Source organism: Rutilus rutilus (genome assembly GCF_951802725.1).
Source record: "Rutilus rutilus genome assembly, chromosome: 7".
Classification (NCBI taxonomy): domain Eukaryota; kingdom Metazoa; phylum Chordata; class Actinopteri; order Cypriniformes; family Leuciscidae; genus Rutilus; species Rutilus rutilus.
This window is the reverse complement of record NC_140221.1, coordinates 32,504,648-32,520,242: the sequence shown is the minus strand read 5'-3', so window position 1 is coordinate 32,520,242 and position 15,595 is coordinate 32,504,648. Positions and strand designations below refer to the sequence as shown.

Below are 15,595 nucleotides of genomic sequence, written 5' to 3'. Positions count from 1 at the left end.
ACATGAAAAGGTTAAACTCACAGAAAAGTGATGGGATACCATTTATTATCTTTAAAATATATGTCAGTTCCATTTCCAATGTCTACCTCTTTCAATAGACAATACCTAACACAGAATAGTCTGCGAAATTTACATTAGGAAAGTAAAAAAAACACTATTTTATATTGCCAGCAAAAGCATACAGCCAAGTTACCTTTTGCAAACCAAGCAATCATTATCATTATTTCTAAGACAAAGCAAGACCATATCTATATATACAAACAAACAAAAACAATTTTCAAGGGTGGAAACTGTTTTTTCCAGATGCTTGGCAAGCCTGTCATTGTACATCATTGTTTTCACAGATATTTAGTCAATGTCTAGACATAACGCAGCCTGATTCACGAGGAACCCATTTAATTCCACCTCTCGAACTGGTGCTCATCAGCATCAAGATAATAAAGCAGATACCCAACCCCAGTCTGACAAACACGGAGTGATTTAATTCAAACAGAGCCTGCGTACTAACATCATCTGGGTTCAGCTCATTAAATTAATGTAGCAGCACCGGTGATTAAAGAGAGGACTTCACACAAAAATGTTTTCCTCTTCCTGTTTCTATCATGGCAACGTAATTATGGCTCTATACGTAAAACATATAAATTAGATATTTATGTAAAGGACACTTGTAAGGATGTACCTGTGTAAACAGCATATATTTATATACATATATTAAAAAAAGGTGTATTCTGGGTATTAAGTAATTTGCTATAGAACGAGAAGGCAAAGAGGAATATGTAGCAAAAAGCACTCCTCACCACAGTGAACAAGTCCTCATCTTACCCATCATAGGCACAAAGTGACTATTTGAGACATGAACATACCGGAAAAACCACAACATACTACCGAAAACAGGTCCAGGGTGAAAACAAAAGGTATGGACTAAGGGAATACTACATATTTTGGACAGAAAATATATTTGTAACAGACCTGATGACATAGGCAAGTCCAATTTTACCAGTAAAGTTACGAGGGGGGGGAAAAAAAGCAAAAAAAATAAAATAAAAAAAGTTAAAATAAATGTAGCTATATTAGTTAAACATTAAATATCACTTAATATGAGGGGTTTATGGAAGAGGAAGCACATCTCCACTGAACATCTTTTCACCAGATGGCAAAAATAAACAAGAAGGATTATGGTGTCCGATATAAACATTAAAACTGTAAATTATGCATAGAGCATCAGTTTAAGTATGCAGGGTAATGACAGTACAAGCAAATATGCTTCAGAAATGTTCACACTTACATGATTAAAAAATAACTCATTTGAGCATTTTTTTTTTCCCCATGACACTCTCACTTTTTCCAAATTCTAGCCGACAAGCTCCCTACATCAGCATGAATTTGCTCGTATCTGAGACGCATAAGGCATTTTGGTCCTCTCTGCATTGAAGCAGTAGCTCTGATCACCCAATATTATCCAAAACATTAGTACCAAATTTTCACCCACATTTAACCCAAAACCTCTATTAAATCACAATGTTTTACTGCTACCAGCCCAAAACTAGATCCACTGAAAAACAAATAACATCTTTGGCTGCAGGTCTGAGAAAACCTGGAGAACAAAAAAATTTTTTTGATTCTTTCACCAAATAAAATCAGCACAGTCCGGTGTTAGTCTGTTTGCATAGGCATTACCTTTTTGTTAAAGCAGCTTTTTCAGGCGAGTGGTTGAACTGACATATTAGCATGATCTTGACAACGCAAACAGAATCTAACACATCAAACCTTGGCTCTTCATATCTGTCAAGCTGGCCTAACTGAAGCCCTGTTCTTGAACTTTGAGGTCTTTATCATGTATGGGAGCACCTGAGGCTCACGTAAAATATCTTTACTTGATCTAACGCTGCTGAAGAGGGAGGAACGGGAACAGAACGACTCCATAACCAGCCATGACTAATCAAATACAAAAGTAGTCTAAAGTGCAAATTGAAGATCCTGTTGCAGATGCCGCATTGATTGCAGAAAAGTCTTGTTCATTTTACACATGACAAGACTCCCATCTTGGCGCACAATATTTTATAACATGCAGCTTGAAGGACCAACAAACGGCTTGAATGAATGTCCAGTGTGTACTTTGTTTCTCATCCACAGACTGTAATGTCCCACGCTCACTGCATGATGAAGCCTGGCTGGGGGGCCATGCGTGGAGGGGGTCTCTGGGGCACGGGTGGGGGGTATTGCTGCATGTACATGCTGGGGTATCCCTGGTTAAGAATGAGTGGTGTGTTTCCAACTCTGGGGGGAATAGGGGGGTATGGAGTAGTGGGAGAGAACGGAGAGGTAGGAGAGTAGGAGACGGCTGTGGCGGGCTGGACAGCAGGAGTTTGAGTGACTTTAACAGGGGGGAGAGGAGGAGCTCGGCGGGGCAACGGCATAGGGGAACCATTGACCTCTCTGTGGAGAACAGCTGGCCAGGAGGGAAGGTCCTGAGAGCGAGAGGGCTGAGGTGTAGTCGGAGCCATGTGGTGTCCTTTCAGCACCATTTCTTGGAGCTTCTCTATCTTGACTCTCCGCAGGTGTGCCAGCTTCCTCTTACTCTGATACTCATCAATGAATGTGTCCAGGGGGGCTGCACCATCGAGGAACGAATCGGCCATGTTCTGATTTGAAGAGAAAATAGCAATGATCATCGTCTAATGAGTCCATCAGATGTCGAACAATCCCTAGCAGATATCGTGCAACTTTAAAGAGTAAGTTTAATGAGTAAGATAAGGTGAGTGAGGTACCTCAGTTTCTTCCTCGATTTTGGCCCCTTCTGCTTGTAGGAGTGCAAGCAATGTGTCCAAAGGCATGTTTCCAGATATGTGGTCTGTGAGGGGACAGCAAAGAAAAATGTGTTATTAAGAGGTCTGAAAAATGATTACAATTAAAAACTGCCTTCCTGTAGCTCAAGTAGTAGAGGAGTGTGCTGGCAATGACATGGGTTCAATTACCCAAATCCCCCAAAATACAATGTAAATCACTTTGGATAAAAGTGTGTGCCAAAAGCATCATTGTAAATGTAAGCAAGATATTATATGATATTAAAAGTGATAAAGCAAGGGAATTTAGGAAAATTGTTTTAACCTGAAAAGGTATTAAACATGTTAGGGACATGTAAGATCTGTTTTGAGGGAAAGAGGCACCTTTTGGCTTTAGTCGTTGTGTAACAGCAAAGGCTGCTAGATAAATCTGAAGACTTTGTGTGCGTGCCTTAAGTAAATTAGCCGAGGCATCAACAGGGTGTGTTTCACCTTTTAGCTCAGGAGCCGCAGCATCAGATTTCACTGTACAACTCAATGAGCAATTCTATCAGCAATTCTCAGAGGTCAACAGACGCTTGCGTCAGAAACTAAATTTAAAGTAGGCCTATTATTTGCTTAAATTACATAACTTTTTACATAACAGCCATTCATTAATCATCATCAAGAGAGAATTGTGTAATGTTCTTCTATACTTAACAGTTAGACATAGCTCAAAACAAAGAGGAAAATAAATTTTACACCATTTAAATCACAAAACTTATAATAATACTAATTAAATACATTTGCAGAACAAATACATCAATATAAGCTTTGATTCGATCATAAATCAAGGCTGTCAGACATCACAAGCAACACTTTGATAGCTTGTGATTTACTACCTATAGCACACGTTTGACTATCAGTCCACCTCCCTTCACTGATTTACATCTATTTACATGTATTTTCCTGGCAGGTGCAACTTACAAAAGTGTCATTGTGTGTTGTAGTTCATGCTAAAATTAAAAAAACCATCCATAATTCTACATGTTTTCCAACCACTCAACAGGCTGCTCTTGCCATGTTCACCACATTACAACCGAACTACTAACTGGACCCTGCCCAGTAATGCGGTTTCTTTACAAGTCATATAAAATGAAACACTGTAGGCTGTCGTTTACTGTTTATCAATAAAGCTCACAATTGCAGACACCGAAATATTGGTGTTTTTTGTTTTCCTGCCACTAAACAAGACAAGAATAAAAAATAAAAAAAATAATTCTCCCATTCTAATCAATAAGGCAAATGCCTTTTTCTGTCCTCTCTTGAATGACAATCTAATTAACACACTGCTTGTTCTTAAACGATCAGCTGATACTGATGATTGACCTATACACTGCTAATCAAAACTGAACTCAGATCAGCTCAAAAACAGAAATATCTACTGCTATATATAACAGAATCAAGCTGGCACAGACTTATCAGCCGTATGATTCAGAGTACATGCTTCAACAACAAACAGAAACCAACAGTAAACAACCTAAAAATGTTCAGACCTTGTATGAGGCAGATGAAAATGGAGCAGAAAGCAAGGGAGGGTAGAGCCTTTAAAATAGAGGCTTGTGTTTAATACACTAACACAGACACTAATGTTCTATTAATGTGGGATATAGTTTTGATCACATTAAGCACTGGATGAAACAGGCCCTGATGTTTTGGATGATTTAGAGACATGAAGGTAACAAAGACCCACTTTATTACTTTTGCTTTACTTACCATTTTAAACATAAATTGTAGAGCAAATAAACTCTGCCCAGAAGAAAACCGTTCTTACGTAGGATGTTTAGACAGGATGTTCTCGTCAGTTTAGTGGTTCTCTTCAACTTCTCAGTCAGACTTTGGTGACGTGCACATGCTAAAAGTGCATCTGGCTATGAGTAGCATACTACCATTCTACAACAGACATAACATGGGCACAATATGCAAATGTTTTGGCATGCTTAAAATACCTAAATGGCCTATTGCATTTGCCTAAATAAACATTATACAACAAAGCATACTGTGTGAAATACTGTATCCCACAATGCAATGTTTTATTTCATTCCAAACATCCTGCAGATCATGAGACTGCTATTAGTCTACAGCTAGCCCATTCAACTTACTTTGTGCTCTGTGCAAGTGTGTGAAAGAACAAAGAAAGACAGAAAATACTGTCTGTGTGTGTGTCCGTGTTTGTGTAAGCATTCGACTTCCCCTCTCCAACCCCTTTTTCTGACATTGCTCAGGGCACAAAGCCACACTGTTACTCCAGAGCACCACCGCAGAATCAGAATAGGCTGTCACGCTGAAACACCCCACATAGCTGCTCCGTTGTCATGGTGTGGTTTTGGAATGGTGGTGGCAGCGAGTTAATGTACACACAGGAACCTCACCACACAATTTAGCCTGATAACTAGGGATTTTGTTTATCTGGGTCAAGGGAACGGCTGACTGGCCAGCCTGCCGTCAACCCTGTCCAGATGCACGGGCACTGCTGCTGCTGCCAATCCTTATCTGGGGCATAACCAACCACCCCAGCCTGGGAAAGTGGGTAACCTACATTTCACCAAAGCCACCATCTTTCTCTTCATCTGTACACAGATGACAGTACACCATGTTTATTTCCTCTATGCCAAAATAACAAAAAAGAGCTGGACCTCAAGGGGGGCAAACTTCTAATGTGGATGGAAGTGAAAAGTGAGGGGTTTCACAGTGGAAAACTACTCTCAATCTGAAATTCAATGCTGCTACACCACAAGGCTCAACCACATCTCAAAAAAAAAAAAAAAAAAAAAATTGTTTTTATTTAAATAAAACTTTTTTTTTTTTTGCCGTTTGATTACATTTAATATACAAGTTTGTCTCTATCTATTATGTGTGTAGGGTACAGATATTTGTCTGTTATCTATTTTTGGTACGCACTACGCATCTTTCAGTTCAGTACGTATGTGTACCGAATGAATGAATGTACCGAGTTGTTTTAACACTGCACATGCTGAACTTCTTCTAAGAGTTTCCCTCCAAGGATGGGACAAATTATATCGATATACTTTGATGTTGTGAACATCTGCTTTATATTAAGTGCTTCAAACTAAATCATAAAACTACATGGCTTGCCCTACTGTCAGATGCGCTAATCATACTCCATAATACATTTAACTTTGCAGACTTCAATGAGTCCCAGCACGCACATACGTGTCAAAAAGCGGAAAAATTTGGCAGATTAGAATGGGAGCGCAATAAATCTAACCTTATTTTTAAATATTTTGATAACACATTTTGCATCCAAAAGTGTAAGCACTTCAAATATTTTCCCCACTGCACTGATTGAACAATTACGAGACATTTCAGTAAGTCGAACTGTGTCTTTCAGCATACCTTTTGATGTTCTTGCATGTTTTTTCATGCTATAACTTGTATTAAAGTGGAAGAAAAGACTCACGCTCTGCACTGCCGGTTAACTAAGGCGCTGCAGCGATCTGACACTTCACATTTATGAGCGTCAAAATGCCATATATTGTTTGCATGTTGTGATAAAATGGACAGAAATTAAAGGCTGAGACTTTGTTTCTTATGAGAACGAAACAAAGCGCAAAGAGATTATTGGATGGGTGGTGTGCTACAAATAATGTCTGGTGTAGGGAAAACTGTGGACTTGGCAACCCTGGCTTGAACTACGGATGATTCATAGCGTCAAGTAGAGCATGCTTTTACCTAGCTATTTTTAACTGTTACTGCGTTATTTAGGGTGGGAAATTTGATCACAATCTTATTTCACTGTACGAGTAATGTTTATTTCAAGGTAAAAATATATAACCGGAACTGGCTAGTTTTGTTGAGTGTCACATTTGACTGCATGTTAGAAATATGGGTAAGTCAAAACAACGGTCCAAAAAGTTAAGAGAAGATATTATCGACCTTAACAAACCAGTAACAGGAAACAAAAAGATAGCGAAGGCACTAAATGTTCCTAGAAACACAGTTGGAAGCACAGTTTGCAAGTTCAAAGTTAAAAGAACAGTGGTTACACTACCTGGATGGGGCAGAAAAAGGAAGCCATATACGGCTGTAACCAGATTTCTGAGAAGGCAGGTTAAAAAAAACCCTCGAGTGACTCCAAAAGACCTGCAGGCAAGACTTGGTGGCAACAGGCACTGAGGTTTCAGCTTGCACAGTAAGGCGCGTACTAAACGCATGCTAGAACTCCACTTCTGACCCAAAAGCACAAGAAAAGTCAGCTCCAACTTGCTCAAAATCATATAAATAAGCCATTGAAGTTTTGGGATTCTGTTCTGTGGAGAGATGAAACAATATGGAACTTTTCGGCCCTGTGGATCCTATGCATGTCTGGAGGAAGAAGAATGAAGAAAATCCTGAAAAGAACACTCGGTCTACAGTTAAGCATGGTGGTGGCTTGTGATGCCCTGGGGCTGCTTTGCATCCTCTGGCACTGGAAACCTGCAGCATGTAATGGAAGGCAAGATGGATTCATTGAAGTATCAGGAAATCCTAGGAGAAAACGTCATGTCATCAGTGAGGAAGCTTAAGCTTCCAACAGGACAATGATCCCAAAAATCAAATCCCACCAAGGCTTGGGTGCAGAAGAAGTCCTGGAAGATTCTACAGTGGCCATCACAGTCAACTGACCCGAACCCCATAGAAAATCTCTGGCAGGATTTGAAGGCGGCAGTTGCAGCATGCCAATCCCAAAATATTACTAAACTGGAGGCCATTGCTCATGAGGAATGGGCTAATATTCCTCAGAAACAAAGAACAGGGGAAATATGCTGCAGAACAGTTGTGCGTGTCAATACACGAGCGGACGAGTTTTGAATATACTATAATTTCTTAATATACTTATCAGGGAGACCTGAGTAAAGTGCATTACAATAATCTAGTCTCGACGTAATGAATGCATGGATAAGCCTTTCCGCATCTGGCAGGGATATAGATCGAATTCTGGCAATATTTTTTAGATGATAAAATGCAGATTTTGAAACCAATTTGATATGGGCATCGAATGACAAATGTGAATCAAAGAGAACACGTAGATTTCTCACCTGTGATGCTGGAGCCAATAACTCAGAATCAGTGAACAGATTTAGACAGTTATGTTTGTGCAAAGCTGCCGACATACCAACAAGTAACAGTTCTGTTTTTGATTCATTAAGTTTAAGATAATTGTCATGCATCCATACCTTTATTTCTTACAGACATTCAGTAAGAGCTGTGATTGCGAAGGTACAAAATAAAGGTTGGTATATTAACATTTTATCAGTTAATGAAATACAGTTATTTACTATAAATTTAAGTAAAATCTGTAAAACCTAAAATGTTGCTACCGTATTTTTATGGTAAATTTCTGGCAACCACAGCTGCCAGTTTTTTAGCTTAAAGGAAATGGGAGACGGCAAGGCAAGTTCCAACATACTTCAATACTTCAGTTCCAGTATACACTATATTTCAAAACTCAAAACCCAGACATTCAGAAAGAGCAGTGATTACGAAGGTACAAAATAAAGGTTAGTATATTAACATTTTATCAGTTAATGAAATACAGTTATTTACTATAAATTTAAGTTAAATCTGTAAAACCTAAAATGTTGCTACCGTAAAGGAAGTGGGAGACGGCAAGGCAAGTTCCAACATACTTCAATACTTCAGTTCCAGTATACACTATATTTCAAAACCCAAGCCAGCTGACATTGAGTGTACAGATGGTAAAATGAAATGAGTGTTAGTATGCTGTTTGGAATCAGCTTCCAGGCAACCGCTGCGTCACAAAGGGTAATCAGTGACAGCGTTTTATTCATGATACCAGCACACACCGTGCAGAGGGGTGTGGAGGGACACTGAAAACCAGTCCCTGTTCTCTTTAAAGTCACAGATCCTTCTCAGCTGTGACAGTCATCTGCTACCGTTTAGTTCTGCCTTCCTATTCCATGAGAAAGAGAAATATAGTGGGAAGTGATGGCCTGAGACTAAGAGTTGGTGAAAATGACATGTAAAACCTGAAAAACAGGCCCTTCAAGGAGTATCTTATAGCTGGAAAATATGACTAAGTTCATATGTTCACATGCCACAAAAACAACAATACGAGTTAAAGCCCAGAGGGACGCTTCAAACATTTACATCGTCGCTTTTTAAATTTACATATGGTAAAAATAGTCCTAGGCACATAAGGGACATTTTAACCACAATATAATATAAAATGAAAAACCAAGACGGCGTGCAAGTAAAAGTCGAGCTGTGTAATTGTGAGGGACATACAATACGCAGAAAGATGAAGAGAGACAAAAGGAAGTTATGTTTTAATCGCAGTATTTTACCTAGAGTGGAGTTGCGCAGCTGATAGGCCTCAAACAGCTCCTGTAAGCTCCGGTAACGTCTGGTAAGCTCATTCTTTTGATGGTCAAGCATGGGTTGGAGTTTAAGGTTCTGCTCAGCCAGAAGACGGTTACTAGCCAGGGTCATCTCCTTGTTCTGTTGTATTCCTTTAATCTGAGAACACACAAGAAACAAATTAATTCATTAAAAGGCAAGTACATATAAATTGAAACACTCAACCATTCAAAAGTTTGGGGGTCAGTACAATTTTATTAAGCAGGGACACATTCCATTCATCAAAACTGACAGTAAAGACTTTTACATTGTTACACAAAATATTTCAAATAAATGCTATTGATGCTATTAATCAAAGAATCCTGAAAATATTGTTTTTACACAAAAGTATTAAGCAGCAACTGTTTTCAACATTGATAATAAGTAATGTTTCTTGAGCACCAAATCAGCATATTACAATGATGTGACTGACTGAAGACTAGGGTAATGCCTGCTGAAAATTCAGCTTTGCCATTACAGGAATAAATTACACTTTAAAATATATTTAAATAGATAAGTTATTTTAAATTGTCATCATTTATTATAAATAAGTTTTTAAAAAAAAATTTTTTTATCAATTAAATAGCCTTAGTGAACATAAGAGACTTCTTTCAAAAACATTGTACTGAACCCAAACTTTTAAACAGTAGTATAAATGAATACACAATCAGAAAGAAATACTGAAAGAGAATGTACTGTGTCATGCCTTTTGAAAAAACAAACAAACAAAAAACCAGTTGCATTGTAGTCTGTAACGAGAGAAAATATTTTCACTTGACTGTTCATAAATCTCTCGCAGCATCATGTTGCAGCTTCAGGTGACAGAGTGAACTGTCAGGATACATTTCAAGATAAGTGTAAATAACATGGTATGTGGGGCCTGGGGGGCAGTGGAAAATGAAGATTAAATCAATGACCTATCCATTACTTAACTTTTAAAACTCACGCTCAAATTGATATGGTAAATTGGATGCCATCGTTACTGTTTTTTACAGTGTGTCATGGAAAGGAGGGGTTTAGAGACTGAATCTTCGGACGAGTCGTTTTAGAGTCTTTGAGAAATGAGGTGATGTGCAACGTATATTATGAGAAAGTGAAAAGTGTTGTGACATTTGATGCACATAAGACCTGTTGGAGGAGACCTTTAAAGCTTCCACTCTCAGGAATGTTTCCCAGTAGATGTTGAAACATGGATGCATGGATTTTCTCTTATTAGGCTAATACACAAGAGCATCAGTGAAGTCTGACACTGATGGTTGCAAATGGGATCTAGGGGTGGGCAAAATGACCAAAATCACAATAGTAATTTTATTTCACGATAAAACTATATTCGGTATAATATAGTTATTTTTGCTTTAAAGGCCTAAATATGGCCCACTGACCCAAAGCGTAAAAGAGCTTGCGTGTAAAAGAGACGAAAAAGTCCATACATTTTCCCGCCCATAGACCCTCCACTCAAAGAAATCAGGACAGGAGTGGTTAAAAATGGACAAAAGAGATAAACAGGTGTAAAGGGGTATGAGCCTCCCTCGTCTACTAAAACACATCTTAAAGGGGTCATATAATGGTACATGCACTTTTACAAGTTGATTGCACTGAAATGTGTGTTGGCAGTGCCTGTACACAACCATCGTAAAATGATAAAAATCCATCCAGTGGTTTTTTTTTTTATCTTCTTATATGTTTCCCCCCCCCCCCCATCTCAAATCAAGCCGTTCGATTTTGTGACGTCACAAAATCGACGCCCCTCCCACGATTGTTGATTGACAGCAGCGTTTCAACACAGACCCGCCCTCACTCGTGAGCGAGCTGTCAATCATAGTCCGCGCGGACCGGCGCAGTCATTGTTGATGCTGGAGCACTGTCTAAGAGCAGAATGGCGTCTAAAGGCGGGCATACACTGCGATTTTCGTCCGATTTTGAGCCGAATTCTGACTCGTGCGACTCTTTTTCGGGTCGGGCCGATTTTCAGCTTTGTCGTGCGTCGTTTGTCGTGCAGTGTTCGTGCAGTGTACAGGGGGAAACGAGAGGCGATTAACCTCTCCTGACTGGCAATCGGATGGTCGGATGAATTTCTGGCATGTTAGAAATTTTGGTCGCTCCTCGTGACTATATCGTGCAGTTGAAGCAGAGATATGAACCAATTGCTCACTTTGCCTCTTTTATTAATTTGTTAAACAATGTTTTTGAAATAAAGCTGTTTGTGTTCGGACATATTATATACGGTTAATAATTAATTATATGCCTATAATTCATTGTAATCGACCTAAATGTTTAAGACAATTTTCAATGAGGAGGAGTAAGCTTCTGTGTGATATTTTATTATCCTCACAGCGCATTGGTTTTGCGGTGATGCGCTATGAAATTATTGCGTGGCAATTTAACAGCCTATCACTTTAATAATAAAAGTAGCCTAGGCCTTCCCTAATAATAATAATAATAATAATAATAATAATATTATACAATAATAATTTAATACATAAATTGGAAATGCTAAATCATCTTGATATTGATAGCTGATGCTTGTTTTGACAATAATATCGTCTATAGGCGCAACCCGGCACGAAGGTTTATTGCGCTGATTCGCGCATATTTCACACGTAGCCTATAGTGTGTGAGCAGTGAAGTCGCAGCTCGACGTTCGGACCGTATAGTGTGAGCACAGAAATCCTGAGCTTTGGCTTTACATCGCATGCGATCTACTCGTTCAGTGTGAGTAGGTACCTTGCTGAAATCGCACAGTGTATGCCCGCCTTAAGCGATTGTGGTGTTCTGTTCTTGGGTGTAATAAGGGACACAGCAGTCATTTTGATGTTCCTAAATCCGAACCGCTGAAGACGCAGTGGCTGAGTTTTTTTTCGAAGGGAATATTCCCCACGATCAACATCAATGCTTTCATGTTTGCGCGGATCATTTCACACACCAGACTGCTTTACAAACGAGGGTCAGTATAAAGCTGGTTTTGCTAAGAAGCTGCTCCTGAAAAAAGGATCGGTACCAACTATTCGTGTTCCTGCTGCACCTCCAGAAGAACTGAAGTGAGTGTAACGTTTTATTAACCTTTATATTAATATTTATATTAATCTTTGCAAACCGCTTGCACGCTTCACGATGAATGCGGCTGTTTACACTCAGAGTACATTACGGCATGTTTTCTATGTACGACGTTCTCAATATAATTCATAATCCCACGTTTATAATAAACAACGCGTTATGGTTATTGTGTTATTGTGTTACAAAGGTTGTACGCACAGAACAGAGGGGCGGGGTGAGCAAAGCTCGTTATCATTTAAAGACACATGCACTTAAACGGCATGCTGAAAACAGAGCTGATTTTGACCAGGTAAAATGAGTGTTTTCTTACAATACTAATGAACATTTTTAATTAAAGTGTATTACAAACTTTTAATTTAGACCCTAAAGAATCACATTAGCTTGTACAAAAATGGCATTATATGACCCATTTAATACCAGGTGTAAACAGGGCCTCAGACACAGCTCAGAAACTGTCTCTCAGACAGCACACACATACCTAAATGAGTTCTCTTTCGCTGCGGTTTTGCTTAAAAACACATCAAAATAATAGGCTTTTGTGATGGTGCAGCACAGCAACGCCACGTGAGCATGTAATTTCGATAGAGACGATAGTCCAAAATCTCTACAGGTTGACAAAATTCTAACGGTTAATCGTGTCTAACGGTATATCGATCTGGTTCATAATTCAATTCATCCCAAAGGCGTTCAGGGAGTTACACAGCAATCTTTTAGGGAAGTTCACTCATAGTCAGAATCTTGAAAACCACTGTTTCAGACAAATCCTAAAAAAAATTGTATGCATGCATATAAAAGAGATTCACCACTGAGAATCAGTTAAGAGGCTTAAAATTATTTATGCAGAAATTGATTAGAATCAGCAGGCCTTTGATATTTAGGTCACTCCGCCTTAAGCCTCTCCTTGTATAACGGATGTTCACAACGTCCTTACTACTGCAACAGAACGTTATGGCCCAAAGAGGGGTCAGTGGCAAAGGATAGCTGTACACATCATAGAATTACACAATACAAAAAAAAGTCTACAGAGAAGACAGCACATTTCCAAGAAACTCACAAAAAAAATTATTGCACCATGCCACCTCTGGTGACTAAAGAAACTATGACTGCCATTAGGAATATTTAACAGTATTTTCCTGTCATGACTCCTCCCTTTTCAACAGGTGCACGTCTGCAGTTTCAGTTTAGGTATCATGTGTCAGAGTGCATAACAGGAAAAAGCGACAGATTTCATGTTTCTCAAACACCTGCCTATGTCAGCTGGCAGGTTAGAGAGCATTTGTTCTTCTGAGATTTTACACAGCCTGTGCCAGGATGTCCTACATATTACATGATTGGGGTAAAAATAAAATACCCAAAATAGCACTCCGAAGTGCGAATATACAGTTAGTGTCTAACACATCAAAGAAAGCACAAATCATCTGTTAACATTAAGTAGATGGTGACAGATAGGCCTAATACTGAAACCAATTCTCTGGTCCTCACACCAATCCTTGCTTGTGAAATGCAAATTATTGCTCTTCACTGATTCCATAATGCTAGTCCTTTCCAAATCTGACTAAGGGTAGGAATTCATCACATTAAACTAACACAGCCTTCTAAAAGACATGTAGACCCATTTACTAATCCGCAGCCATTGTATTCATGTGGCAGATAATAACGTTCTACATAATGTGAATTGTTACTATATTTGGCTTCTGGAGCACCATTCCAGTACTAACCCATTTGTCTCAGTTAAGTGAAAGCCAAGGTTTTTTTTTTTTTTTTTTTTTTAACAAATGCTTAGGCTAGTTTTAAGAAAGATGTTTATTTAAAAAGCAATAGATAAATGCACCAAGTTACAGTGTTGCCAGATCAAACATCCTCTTGTGACACATACTGAGTCAAGGCTGATATCTTTCCATGAACTGGAAGGTCAAATCAACTCAAAGCTGTGAACATGCCCAGAATACCATTTAATTGAGAAAATGCAAACACAAGTGAGCAAACTTTGAACTTACACAGTGGGTCAGAGACTTGGTACTGATACTGTGTGCATTGGCAGTGCTTAGTATGATGTGAATAAATGTAAGGTTATGCATCAACAATTATAATTGACATGAAACTCTGATTAAAAAATCCAACGAGTATGGCAAAAGATTAAGAGTAGACACGTGTAACATGTACATGCTACATTGCCACAGACTTTTCCTTTATACATAAAATCACCAGGGACTTAGTTTGTCATACACCTTGCCTATAGGAAACATAAAAACAAAACAAACAAAAAAAACATGCACTACAGAACTGTACAGTACTAAATGGTATTTTCATAAAAATAAACAAAAAATAATAGGAAAAATATAATTTATGACACCCAAAAACTAATGTTCATATTATTACTTTCAGTAAATATTACAGCAAACTAGGGCTTTGCATTATAAAAATTGGTAAGTACAAACACATGCCATGATCAGAAAGGCGATGACGTTTCCATAAAAATAAAAAATGAAATGCTACTACAAATAAAAACAGAAATACACAAGACCAATCCCAGAAATAAATTGCATAAGAGGATCACGAGAAAAGGACTTTCATCACTGACGGGAGATATAAAAATAAAACAGAGACTGTATAGAGGAAATGTATGTTCCTAACTCGAGGGCATTATCATATACGGTAGGATGAACCGTTTCTGCTTCCGTGACAAGGTCACTTTGTTTTATTGAAAATGTAATGTTTAACGGATGACATCATAAAACACTTTGTCATAGTCCGCGACGTCAAAAACAAACCAAACTGAAATCACGCGCAGAAACGTTCAAATTGAATTAGTTCCTAGTGTAAAGACGTCGTAATCCTACAACAAAGAATTTAAAAGTATAGAAATAAACACGGCCTGCGATGCAGAACCTCTGTATAAAATGGTGCTGTTCCAGATACAAATCAACTCGCCGTGGTAACTTCGCGAGAAAAATAAACTTACCTCTTCCGAGTCGTCGATAAATTTGCTGAGCTTCTCGTCATCTTCGAGCAGTTCGTTTAACTGAGTTAAAGTGTAAGAACTCAACTTGTTTTCAAAGCCAGCCATGTCTGGCACAGCGGTGTCTTTCACACTTCGAACTCTCGGTCTCCTGCGGTGGGACTGGGCAAAGCTGTTATTTTCAGCCGGAAGACGACAAGAGGAGATGCGTGACGTCAACCGGGACATCACCGCAAGGTCTCGAGAATTTGATGCGCACAAACTTTTGAAGATGATAATTACGTTTCTGATATGTCTTTACGTCTGTGCAAGATGAGTTTTATCTGTCTCTCTTTCTATCTATCTATGAAGTGCTGAAATTATTTTTTTTTAAAGCTAAATAGAAATATAAAAAATTAAT

General features: G+C 38.6%; 1 protein-coding gene across 1 annotated transcript; it reads right to left on the bottom strand.

Annotated features, from left to right (window-relative positions):
• Positions 1–28: 28 nt before the first annotated feature.
• Positions 29–15,516, bottom strand: vps37ba (VPS37B subunit of ESCRT-I a). Its single transcript, XM_084414756.1, has 4 exons — positions 15,199–15,516; positions 9,131–9,302; positions 2,769–2,851; positions 29–2,642 (listed from the first exon to the last, which is right to left on the bottom strand). The coding sequence occupies exons 1-4, from the start codon at positions 15,421–15,423 to the stop codon at positions 2,151–2,153; spliced, it is 972 nt and encodes a 323-aa protein (XP_084270882.1). The 5' UTR covers positions 15,424–15,516; the 3' UTR covers positions 29–2,150.
• Between the last annotated feature and the right edge of the window lie 79 nt (positions 15,517–15,595).

Excerpts from the sequence above, each read along its gene's own strand:
- vps37ba (XM_084414756.1), bottom strand. The coding sequence starts at position 15,423 with ATGTCCCGGTTGACGTCACGCATCTCCTCTTGTCGTCTTCCGGCTGAA. Across the intron at positions 9,303-15,198 it reads TTATCGACGACTCGGAAGAG|ATTAAAGGAATACAACAGAA; the intron begins GTAAGTTTATTT and ends GTGTGTTCTCAG. Across the intron at positions 2,643-2,768 it reads AAATCGAGGAAGAAACTGAG|AACATGGCCGATTCGTTCCT; the intron begins GTACCTCACTCA and ends TCTTCAAATCAG.